This window comes from Thunnus thynnus, chromosome 8, assembly GCF_963924715.1.
Source record: "Thunnus thynnus chromosome 8, fThuThy2.1, whole genome shotgun sequence".
NCBI lineage: Eukaryota > Metazoa > Chordata > Actinopteri > Scombriformes > Scombridae > Thunnus > Thunnus thynnus.
The window spans coordinates 7,191,701-7,204,540 of NC_089524.1; the positions used below are offsets into that span (position 1 = coordinate 7,191,701).

Consider the following 12,840-nt stretch of genomic DNA (forward strand, 5'->3'; position numbering starts at 1 on the left):
TTAATTCCCCCCCCCTCCCCGTCACATCTTCCTATTTTCACTCAGTAATAAATTAAAAAATATGCTAATAATTTATTTTCCCTTGTCTCTTAGTCTTTCTCTCTGTTTTTCCCTAACACCAGAAGACAGGGCATGGATGGTGATCCAGCACAATAACACGGAGCTGACCAGAGTGCATTCGTCGCCTGAGAGAAACCAACATTCAGCCCACTTTGACTACACTTCTGAAGAGGAGCAGTTAGCTGCCATCATCAGTCAATCAGAGCACTGTGAGCAGGAACTGTCCTACCATTGCAGGAAGTCCCGCCTCCTCAACACACCAGGTAAACACACTGGGATCCTTCCTGTTGTATCAACACTGAGAGGTGATATTTTGGAAGGATGGTGAGATATCTAAGTTTTATTGTTGTTAAACAGGAGAGAGTGCGAGATGGAGAAAAGAGACATTTAAATGGGAAATGGCAATTCTTTGCACAGCGAGCTTTTGTGCATCTGTGGGATCTATATCTGGAAGGAGTGGGAGAGGAGCGGTGTGAAGTGCTGATTTAGTTAATTTAGTAACTAATTAAAACATCGATTACGTCTCTGTTGTGCGTTTTCTCCTCCTCGTTCCCACTGCAGCAGCTAAATGTTTATCTGCACCACTCGATTTCTTAAGTAAATCATTAGCCAGCAAAAAGCAATGCACAAGGTACAAAGGAGGCACTTACGAGTTGCATTTTTACCACAAACTTGATGCTAGTCTGCTCGCCAGAGGAATCTAAACTTTGACATCTTCTTACTCGTATAAAAGGGAGAACAGAATACTTTAGTTTCAAACTGTACAGAGGAAGGTTGCCCATCTTTTTTTGACCTGAGAGCCACCACTGTGTACACTTACAAAACTTATCACAAGGTGTGTGGGAGAGCTGCCCATTATCTGTCCAATTTTAGCCGGGTAACAGCAGTGAAACACAGTCAAGGCTGGGCAGCGGGAGTGTAAGAGTTCAATAAAGGGCAGTGACAGAAGGGTGTTGTTAAACAGATGGATGGAGAGAAGATGTTTCCAGTCATGTGCTAAAAGTGATATATCTCTCAAATCAGTTGTGATTAAAACAGTGACAAAAGCTCCGTTGGACACATTTCTCATTCAGCGCTCAGTTATCTATACATGTTTTGCTTTTTTCTAGTGGTTAATAGTGTGCTTGTGTGTGTGTGTGTGTTTCAGAGGGTGATCCATTCAGCTGGTGGGTGGGAGGTCCGGGTCCAGGGCAGGTCCAGACGTACTGGGGCGGAGCTAAGCCAGGAAGCCAGCAGTGTGCCTGCGGCCTGCAGGACAGCTGTCTGGATCTAAACCACTACTGCAACTGTGACGCTGACTACGACCAATGGTACTGTCATTTACTAGACTCCTGTGTCCTTCCATTCATATCCATCACACATGTTTTAATGATTGACCTACAGTAGGAGGTGTATAAATGTCACAGAATCCAGTATCATGAAAAACACCTCCCAATACCTGTATGTTTTATAAGAATTTATAATCTGATCTACTAATCCACATTATAAAGAAAGTGCAGGACACCTTTGAGTGCACTTATGTGAAGAAATCTTATCAAATGCAAGAAGAGAAGCTATGTTCAGGTTGTCATGTTTTAAATTTGGTTGTTAGTTTACCTACTTAATTGCATTTGCATCTGTGTAAGTGAATATGATTTGGGTGTGATGACTGATCGGGCCAAGTTGGAGCAGGTCTGTTCCAGTCTGGGTCAGTTGGTGTTGACAGTCGGCAGATAACTGGTAAGTTAATAAAACAAGGGGGAAACGGCAAGCAGAAAAGTTTGTGGTGTGGGAGTGCTCTAGACAACTGAAATAGAGGAAAAGCCGATTGAGCTGTAAAGAGAATGAATGTCTCTTCAACATAAAATCAAAGACCTACACGGCCGACCGGAACTTGAAGTTGGCTTCGTTTTACAAAGTTCACACACTGTTAATTCCCTCTGTGGGCTATACAGTCCACCTCTCTATCCAGTATCTCACCCAAACTCTGCAGTTCTTTTTCTTTCTTTTTTTTTTAACCTTCTCAGCACAAGATGCACTGCCTATAAACAGTACAAGTGGCTGGTTGCTGTCCATTTTTTGTTTTCGGTACATGAACATGTGATAATTGCCATTATCGCAGGATTGTCGTCAACCGTCAGAACTCAAATCATTTCTGAGCAGTCATTCGGTGTGTTGTCTGTGTGTATGCTCCTTCCTGACTGTCAAAGAGTCTAAAAAATCGGTGCCAATTGGTGGAAAAATCTTTATTTGTAGTCTGTCCAGTCTTGCTGGTCTTCAGGTATGCCCCAAGCTTAACTGGGAACGTCTTGTGAAGAGTAAATATTGTCTCTGTGCTAACCTGCTATTTAATATACTTCAATCAATGTATAACCAAAACTATGTCTGATTTGAACTGACACCTGCCATCCAATCAGACACAAGCAGGAACACTGTTCATCATTTAAATCACACTGGTTAAACTGCAATTTGTTTAAAATGTATTTATAGTTCAACTTTGACTACTTCTATAAAATATTATTTAAAAAACCTTGAAAGGAAATATGTCATTAATGTTTCTTATAAAGACAGATTTAGACATGGTTAAGACTTTAAAAAGACACCTATTGTTTCTGACACTCTTCAATAAAATGATTAATTGAAATTTGCATTTTGGATCCAGTCTTGAGTCATTAATTAGTTGGTGTTTACCATCACATCCTAACTTACCGGACAGAATGAGACATTGGGTACAAATCCCAAGATATTTAAACATCCCACTTCACGTTTCCAATCCTGTATTTAAATCCTTTTATCCATGCTGTCAGCAATTCTGTATTTAGGTCACCTTCCCCAATCCTGAGACCAATTCTGCTGGTAGACCCATTTTCCTGTATTTTAACCAATCCCACTTCTGTCTGCATAGCCAAAGGTCCTTTTTTCTATTATCTCCCTTCTCAAATCAGTGCGACTCTATTTTTATAGATTTTCTCCTGCCGTCAATATCTCATCAGATTCAGCAGCGCTGTATGTGCCTACAGTCCTAGATTTATTCTTTGACAAAAAAATTCCCAGGAACACAGCTGGAAACACCGCAGAGCTGCGTGTGTGTGAGTGTGTTGAATGTGGAGATGAATCACTCAGTCTTCGTTCCTTCGGAAAACGGTTCCACGAACACACCGGCTCAGACATGTCGTGTCAGCTGAATTGCTTCTCTTCATTTGAACATCTACCTGTAAAACTCAGAGAACAAATGAACACAGTCGAGAGATGGAGTGTTAGTAATCTAAATACAGTTTGTCCCACTTTTTCAAACACACTTCAGGTGGGTGCAAGTTTTACACTATTCAACTTTTTAATGTTGATGTCTTTTTCCTCCTTCTTTTTTTTTTCTTCTCCTCCTCGTCCTCTTCTACACTGCCTCCTTTTTCTTTTTTTTCCCCACATCTCTCTTGTGGTCCTCCTCCTCCTCCTCCTCCCTTGTTCTCACTCTCCTCCTCCTTCCTTGTTGTTCACGGTCTGCCTGCTCCTTCTCATTTTTCTTCCTCATGTTCCCCCTCCTCTTCATACTTCTTCTCATCCTCCCCTTTGTTCTACCTCTTCTTCTTCTTCTTCCTCTCCTCATCATCCAGGGCTAATGATTCAGGCCTGCTCACCCATAAGGAGACACTCCCGGTCAGGTCTCTGGTGCTGGGTGACATCCAGCGGCCGGGGTCGGAGGCTGCCTACAGGGTGGGACCCCTCCGTTGTCATGGAGACAGTGAGTCTATTTAAGCTGCCTGGTTATTGCTTTACACAATGCTGGTGTCAATGTTGACATGTAATGAGAGCTAACTTTTGTCACCATGTATCCTTTGTGGCTATTTTGATATTATACATGTTGAGCGTGTTGTAATGGGATTGAAACAGTTTTTATCCAACTGTACAGTGACCTGAAACCTGTATTCAGTCTCCTTCCTGCCATGTAACTGGTTTATGGAAAAACAGGCTGCAGCCAGTTATCTAATTAGCAGACCAATAGCTAAAATATAACTCCCTTTATGCTCTCTAATAGCAACTTCTAATGAAAAGATACATAATTATCTAATCTAAGTGATATATTTTACCTTTTTTAATTGCTTCTAATTTCAGCCTTCAGTTTAACAAGTAAATAAATAAATGCCCTGCGAGATAAATCAACCTAAATGAGATAGCGTAGATGGAGTTATGCCTTCGTCCTTAGCTAATTAGCTGAACAGTTGGTTCATTTGTTTGCTACATGATGTTCATTATGCAGCCATCATAATGAGTTCCCATTTAACAAGCTTTGTTCCAGAGTAATATATCCAGCTTTCGAAAAAGAGATTTACATCTTTTTATATTGGAGAACAATAAAACAAGGACGTTTTAGGACATGTTCTAAGAATATGAAGCATTAGTTAAGTTAGGCCTTTGTTTGTGTCACAGAGAACTTCTGGAACGCTGCGTTTTTTGACAAGGCGACGTCTTACCTTCACTTCCCCACCTTTCACGGAGAGCTGAATGCAGACATCTCCTTTCTGTTTAAAACAACATCTTCCTCTGGGGTCTTCCTAGAAAATCTGGGCATCAAGGATTTCATCCGGATCGAACTCAGCTGTAAGTGAGAGCTCAATTGTTTGTTGACGTTTTTTTGTTTGTTGTAAGAAGCGTACAGGTGATCTGTGGGAGCTAAAGCGTAATCTCTCTCTGATAGCTCTCTTTCTCTTCTCACACACACACACACACACACATGCATTGACACAGTAGGACAATGGTAGCCTCCTCCTTAGGGAAACCTCCGACATTGTTATGGCAGAGCACGTCTCTTATCTCGCTGCAACACTTTCACTGCTGTTATTGTGACAGTCTGTGTTGAGATGGCTCTGTATCATTATTACTTCTGTTAACATGACTATACCTGGCGGCCAGTGAGCAGTTTCTAAATTAAGTTATGCCTCTGGGTTTTTCTATCAAATGGCTCCACAATCCCACAGCGGTGCAGCGTCTCTCTCCACAGGAATGATGTTTTCTTCACACACAGATGTCACCACTCTGCTAACTGCTACCCCCTAAATGTGGAGCGCAGACATGCTGGCAGCGTGATGATGGATGAAAGGACATGTGGCCTTCGGCTCACCTCTCTTTAAGTTTTTAACCTAATGGAGCTGTGTAAATGTTGTGAAGATTAATGACTAGAGCACGCTAACCCAGATTAGTTTCAGCCTCACTGGGATAGCACGTACTCACAATGCAATGTCCATCCGTCTATGTGTGTGATGTATCAACAAGGTGGAAAAAGTGAGCTACAGCTGCAGTATGTTAGTGGCTTGGTGAGGCTCACAATGATAAAAGTATAATGTTTAGCATGTTACCCGTCAGTTTGACGTTATAGCATGCTAAAATAAAATGCCTCAATGATGGTGCTAGATGAAAAGTTAAGGATCACCAAAGTTTTTAGAAATCATCCTAAAGGGGGACATGAAGGTTTGTCCCAAATTTTGTGTGTTGTCTCACTCACAACCACAAATTCCAAGCTAAAAGTGGTACTAAAGAGAAAATTCAACACATAACCAAAGTCTTTATGTAGCCTAGAAAACTAGCATTGGATGTAAATCTGTTTTTAAATGTCACAAACACTGTCTGAGGCTCTAAAAATGTTCTATATAACAATGGATAACTTGACAAAAGCGATGCAATAAACGTCTCCAACCAGATTCAAACCAGGGACGTTGAGGTTCATGGTCAGCATCTTAACCTCTAAGTCAAACGGATGTCTTGATTTTTAGAAGAGTAATTAAAAAAGCAACTGCAGTATGTGTTGTTTGTTTGCCGACAGTGCAGAGCTGGACTGAAGAAGGTAGTAGCTACAGACATGGTTGATGCCACACAACTGTACGATGTTTTGTGAATGGTGTTTCAGCAGCTCTGACGCAAAGAGTTGGACCCTGAGCTGGTCTTTGAATCATCTCAGATTTGCGTCCAGCTGTCTGTTCATCCTGCCAACAGATGGACGGGTGAGAGGAAGTCACTTCACGCTTTTGCCAACATATGATGATGGAGTAACATGACTAATGGGTTCATTGAGAGACAGCCCAGACTGGAGCCAAAGTGGGGAAAAATGCTTCTCCAATGAACAATGTAACTGAAAAAGGAACCTGTATGTTTATCTAAATGTGTCATATTTTTAAACGTAAAATATCTCTTATGGTTAGAAAGCAAACTATTTCTTGGAAAAAAGATTTATTCTTAGAGCTCCTGTTGTTAAGTTTGTCAGGAAATCTCTTAAACAAAGAGAAAGACTGTAACCACTAGAACTCCTCCTACACCCCCGTAACTATAGGAGGAGGTCTATACAGTGACATATGTAAAATCTTGCAAATACAAATCATTTTAATCATTTGTAAATATGCAAATGCAAGTTTAAGAGTGTCAGAATCATGGCAGGGCCATGACGGAGTGTTTAAAGTCTGTTTCTCGCTGCATATATGGAGCTGCAGCATCTTTGGCGGTGACACAAGGGATTTACAATGTGTCCCTCATCAGAGAACACAATTATCTCAGTGTCAGGGAGGGTTTGTTAATCAGCTCATTAGAATCCGGCAGGAACAAGTCAAACTCACTCTGCTGGTGTGACAGTCAACCAGTCGTCCAAACGCTACACAGTCTGAGGACACTACCATCTCTCTCTCTCTTTTACATGTTTTCTCACTCTGCATTGTGTGATCTCACTGTTCTGCCCATTTCCCTTCCTGTCCAGCCTCCTTTGAGGTGCTCTTCTCTTTCGATGTGGGGAACGGGCCACTGGAGGTGAGAGTGATGACGAGCGTCCCGCTGAACGACAACCGGTGGCACAGTGTGCGAGCCGAGCGAAACGTGAAGGAGGCATCGCTTCGTGTCGACGAGTTCCCCGCCGCCACACAGGAGGCTCCTTCTGATGGACACATTCATCTGCAGCTCAACAGCCAGTTGTTCATAGGTGAGAAGAAAGAGTGTTTGTTTTCAAAATGCCTTCGAAATGTAAGATGAGGAAAATTCAAACTGAGAGCATTTTCGAGAGTAGATTTAGGATTTGGGTTTAAGGAGTGAGGGTTATAGAAAGAATGATGGTGTTTGAACATTTACCTCATTAGCAGCTGAGTGCTGGTGATAATTGCTCCCAGGTCTTATTTACTCTTATCTTATACTGTGACTCCAGCAACACAGACACACTGTACTTACTGTAAAAGCATGCAAATGTGTCCACAAGCACACACAAAGACCTGCTGTGGCAAAAAAAAAAAAATTAACGAGCGGAGGGAACTACAGTAGAAGATTTCAGTCTTTTTGTCTCACTGGATCATCTTGAAGTACGCAGCCACTCAGAGAAATTTAACCTCAGCAGATTTCTTCCTTTAATACAGTAAACGCTGCTGTTTCAGCCCTCTTTGCCATGCAGTTCTGTTTAGATAGCGTTGTGGGGTAAAAGTTTTGCTACTTCACCACACAAATCTCACATGGGCAGCTGCTCGAGTTCAGGCAACAGTACCAGGCAGCTGCATATGTCTAATAGACTAAAGACTCCTGCAGTATATAACTGGCCTAACTGTGCATTAACAAGTGCTGATGCTTTTGGTTGTATAAAGGGGGAATAAGTCATCAGTTTTATGCTGGAAAAAGGAGTTGCTGAGTCAAGCTTTCCAAACACTGAACAATAATTACCTTTGATAAATAACCATGTTTTTGAGTGTGCTGATATAATAGATCATGTTCTCGCTGTGTGTGTGTGTGTGTGTGTGTGTGTGTGTGTGTGTGTGTGCATGTGTAGCCTGTAAAGCTGCACCTGTGTCTGTACGGAGCAATACTGACTTGCTGACTGGAAAATTGCATGAAAATACAGGCAGAAGCAGTGAATAAGCTCTCCTTTACCATGAAATGTCAAATTCAACACACAATGTTTCACTCTAATTTCAAGCAGCTAAAGACTGTGCAAGCGTTTCAGTGTTTCCCACAGGTTGAGAATTTACATATAGTGGTGGGTGGCACGACGTGTGACCCAAATGCATGCAGAGACTCATGCAGTTTATAGGGGGAGAGTGTAACCCGGGTTATTTTCTGTAGCCACAATTGACAGATGTCCCCTAAACATCTAACATGCAGACTATCAGTAGACGCTACAATTTACTGATGTTCCCTAAATGCCTCACATGCAGGCTATTGGTAGACGCTATTGGCTGTATATAAATATGGACTGCATGACAGCTCCCCAAAAGTGAAGCAAAAACATCTCGATCGCCCCCTAGTGGCCCCACCCCCAAGTGCTCATTTTTTTTCTGATGAGTTTGTTTTTAATTAGTTATCTGACGATATAAAAAGGGGGTGTGGCGTCATGATTGACAGCTGTGACAGCCGCTCTCAAACCTACATCAGGCGGTGGAATGGCTGAGGGGGGCGTGTCCTGCAGGCCATCATCCCGCCACCTGACTCTACTGTGCAAACTCTGGCTCCAAATGACATCACACAAGCAAGGTGGCAGCTCCCTGAAATGAGATATTTTGGCTTCACTTTTGCATAGCGGTAGGAAGTGAAGACGCGTGTCCATGTTTATATGCAGTCAATTGCAGATGCTAGCTAGGCGGCTGTGCAAAGAGAAGCCTATAGTCCCCACTCAGTTACTGCAACTCACAACTCAGACAGATCTTACCTACTTAGGCAGGTCTTAATCTACCTGGGCGGGCCGCCCAAGTAGAGCCTGTGAATGGGAAACACTGCATTTACGGGATGACACGTTGACTTTGGCACCTTTAAAGTTAAGGCTGATAAGGCTGGTGTTATTCTATTTCTCTTATTGTCAACAAATCCCTAGAAAAGGCCAAACCAGCAGTGCATTAGTCTGTCTCTCAATATGTTCTTGCTTCTCTACCCTCTCTGTGACACTCCAATCCAAGCATATTTGTTGCTAATGAAGATGTAAATCTCAGGTCACATCTTTACTTTAAAAAAAGGTTCAATATAGGTTCATATAATGTTTGTGATTTTCTGTTATTCTTATACTGTTTTGATGTTGGCTATCTATGTTAAACATGGTCAAAGGTCCAAAACTTGAGGTGGATATATGTAAAAATGCTGCCTGCAAGTCAAAAGCCCAGGCTTCAGTCTGCTCTAAATGCTTTGTTTGCAATGTTATCTCTGACGTCAGATTGTTTGTGCATGCCCACAAACAGCCATCTGTTGGTAGTCTTTGTTGCTAAGGTTGTTCCATGGGTTGTTTGTGTTGTCCATGCACATATTTCGAATCGGATTTGGGCACAAACATGTACGCATGTATTTGAGAAGTTTATGTTTTGAGTAAAAAATGAGAAAAAGGTTTGTCAGACTCCTGAGCTGCCAGATGATTGCAGAGGGGCAGCCTCTAGAAACTACCCAATAAAACAGAGTGGGGTCATCGGGATGGGGGCCTTAAAGAGACAGGAGCTAAAACTGCCTTTTTCAGACAGAGGCTGAACTGAGGAGCTACATAAAGGGTGATTATAAGATAAATAGTAGAGTTTTATGAACGTAAATCATGGAAAGATATTCCAGAATGTAAATTTTAGACTTGGAAATGTGTATGATACGTCCCCTTTAAGTAATTTCCTAGTGCATTTGTTGGGGACCATTTTCAGCCAAAGATTAATACACATTCGGTGCTGTAGTGAGTATTTACAACAGCCGGACGGTGTCTGTGGTATTGAATCCAAATAAACTATTACTACAGTGCCCACGTTCATCATAATGAATGAACATGTGCGACGGTGTGGCTTATTGATGTGTTTTTAATAGGTGTGGGACAACAATGGAGGAATAAACTGTATCAGGCTTTTGCTACATAGGCGTTACTTTATAGAATAAATCAATTCATTGTTGGCTTTGTTTTTTTCAATGGAATTGTTGACAATAAGAAAATGATTGAATATTACCAGACTTATCATTGACAGAATGGCTGGAAGCAGTAAGACTTTTCATTTTTGGTTTAAGAAAATAAATGCAATAAATTGTAGCTTAATGAGTTTATGCTTCTAAAATTACATCTGTTGGGTCACTTTAAGGCTCTGAGGCCTTTTATAAACTTCCAAGAAATCTCTCTGTTTTCTATTCATCTCAACTCCATCAGTTCAAACTCTCTTATCTTCACTTCATCTCTTCCACAGCTTTTCATAATTGTGTTTAACCTCTCACCGTTAACTGTCGTGTTTGAGAGGATGAAAATCCATCTTGCATTATGAGGCTTTATCTTTCTGCAAATATTGTGGACACTCGTTCGTTCGTAATCACACATTTTGAGGGGAAAATCAACAAACAACAAACAATGATGAGAGTGGAGAGATGCAGACAGATCGAGGAGAGCATTGATTGGATGCGGCCGTGTTGAGCTAATAATCCTCCCTGAACAGCTAGAAAGAAGTGAACACGAGTGGTTCTCCTTATATGGGTATGACGGTCGTTGTTGGTGTTTACTGGCTATGCTGAGGGATTCATATGCGTGAATGGAAACGTGATCAGATTATGAAATATACTGCTGTGTGAACAGGTATTTGCCTTTTACAAATACTCATTTTACAGCAGAGGTGTCTGCTCTCTTTCTTGTTATAGAAAATGAAGAGCCATGTGTTTTAGAGATTGTTATTGTTAATCCATAATGTTAGCAACATGCCCTCATATCAATACTGCAAAGACATCTATATTGCTGCAGTTTGAATAGTGCATCCATCCCATTCGTAATATATAACATTGTCCCATATAGCTTAATAACACAGGATATTCCATAGTTTTAATTAATAAGCCATAATATTGCCTTGACACAAAGTTATTCTAGTTCAACTTCATTTATTCCCTTAGGAAAAAATAAATTTTGTATACACACTGTAACACACATCCTTCTACTAGCCAAAGTTAAAGTGATACTCTTATGAATAAGTCAATGTATTGTTACAGTGTCTGTGTTGGCTGATATGAATATAACATGTGCTCATGTCCTCTTGCTTAGTTTGTTATGTCACATTAGGAAATATATTGTTTGATACTTTGCTTTTTATGAAATATTAGACCCTTTTGTATTCTCACACTATGAGGTGAAAAAATCTGAAGCTGCTTAAATGTCTGAACTCCTCACTGCCACACAGGCCTTTTCTTCTGAATCCCTGAGTGCTTTTTCTCTGGCAGTTCCTGTTCTTTGCTTTGCTCCCTCAGTCAGAGGAGGTGTCCCCCAGGAGTCTGTCATTGGCCTTTTAGCCAGAGTGCACTAAGGATTTAATCTTTCTTTGCAGTCACAGCCGGCAATTTTCAGAATCTAGACATAAAAGTCTTTGTCAAAAGCATCATCAAAGAAGTTTACTGTGCATGTGTTCCATTCAGTGCAGTCAAACTTTTCCTTATTGAGGAGAATGCTTAATTGAATTTCCCACTCTGAGTGCTCCGAATGTGTCGTCTGTACAGAAGGAGACTAGAGTCACACAGAGGTTGGTGAGTTAGTGGTATGAAAAAGCTACTCTGCCTGAACATTTGATGCTTTTCCAGAGTCAAACTATGAGAGTAATACCCTGCCAATTCCAATCTGCGAGAACAATAACAACTGTCAAGCATAAATATAAAATAAGATGTTGCCAGCTTGGAACTCCGAGAGAAATATAATTTTGCCAAGTTTAAACTCTTTGAACAGTGTGAGGTTGTTATATTAGAATGTTAATTGTCAGATGAAAGGAGGAAGAGATTCTTCCTGTCGCCAGTTAGTGGAAAGGATGAATATCACACACCCCACCAGATGGCTCATCAGCCAAGCAGTTAGCCAATCAACAGCCAGCGCAATGCAAGGCAATGTCATTGTTGGAGTGTCCTGTGGGTCAGACATGGCCAAGATACAAATGTACAAATGAAAATACAAACTTAGTCATGTAGAGACAGAGTTAGAGTAAGAGTGTGACATACTAAGCGAAAGCTAACAGCAGTGTTTTATGTGTGTGTGTGTGTTTTGTTTTTTTGGCAGGAGGCACAGCGTCCAGGCAGAAAGGCTTTCTGGGCTGTATTCGCTCTCTGCAGCTGAATGGTGTCACTCTGGACCTGGAGGAAAGAGCGAGGATCACCCCCGGGGTCCGACCTGGATGCCCGGGCCACTGCAGCAGCTACGGCTCGCTCTGCCAGAACCAGGGTCGCTGTGTAGAGAGAGCCAATGGTTTTTCCTGCGACTGTGGCCAGTCAGCCTACACTGGAGCCTTCTGTCATAAAGGTACAGACATTGAAATACACACCAGAGACTTCCTGCCTGTAAATATACAGACCCAATGATTTGATTTATTGATATACTGTGCCTCAGATAACATTAACAAGAATGTACAAGATTTTCAGTTCAGCGGACATCTCAAGAGACAACAGGCTCCTGACAGATCAAATCATATATGACAGACAGATCAAACACTGGACGGTAAATACCTGAGGGAAACATGTTCTGGTATCATTTTTGGAATAATGAAGTCTCCCCTCTAACTCCAAATCAGTTCATTTAGCTTTACATCTCTACAATTGCCCTGACAATTTAATTTTCCCTATATAGTACATTACAGATGAATGGATAATTCAGCATGAAGCTCATTATAGGTTTGTGTCTAAGGAAGGCAGAGTGAGACACATTATATAATAAAGCTCTAGAAATTACTGAAGGGATAAAGAATGAAAAAAAAAAAAGATTATTGCAAGTACTGTAGGTTTTAAAAATAACATTTGCTCTAAAACACTATTTTAAATTTCATTTAATCATTTTATACCCTGTATAATATTATAGAACTCATCTGCAGCAGATAATTATGTGTCTGT

General features: G+C 41.1%; 1 protein-coding gene across 3 annotated transcripts in view; it reads left to right on the plus strand.

Moving 5' to 3' along the window:
* LOC137187417 (contactin-associated protein-like 4) overlaps positions 1-12,840 on the plus strand; it is a 69,383-nt gene that overhangs the window by 31,525 nt on the left and 25,018 nt on the right. For all 3 annotated transcript variants that reach the window (XM_067596281.1, XM_067596282.1, XM_067596280.1), the window contains 6 exons: positions 123-323; positions 1,208-1,370; positions 3,651-3,778; positions 4,465-4,635; positions 6,776-6,994; positions 12,017-12,256. In XM_067596281.1, coding sequence (XP_067452382.1) covers positions 123-323; positions 1,208-1,370; positions 3,651-3,778; positions 4,465-4,635; positions 6,776-6,994; positions 12,017-12,256 — 1,122 coding nt within the window. The remainder of the gene's footprint in view (positions 1-122; positions 324-1,207; positions 1,371-3,650; positions 3,779-4,464; positions 4,636-6,775; positions 6,995-12,016; positions 12,257-12,840) is intronic.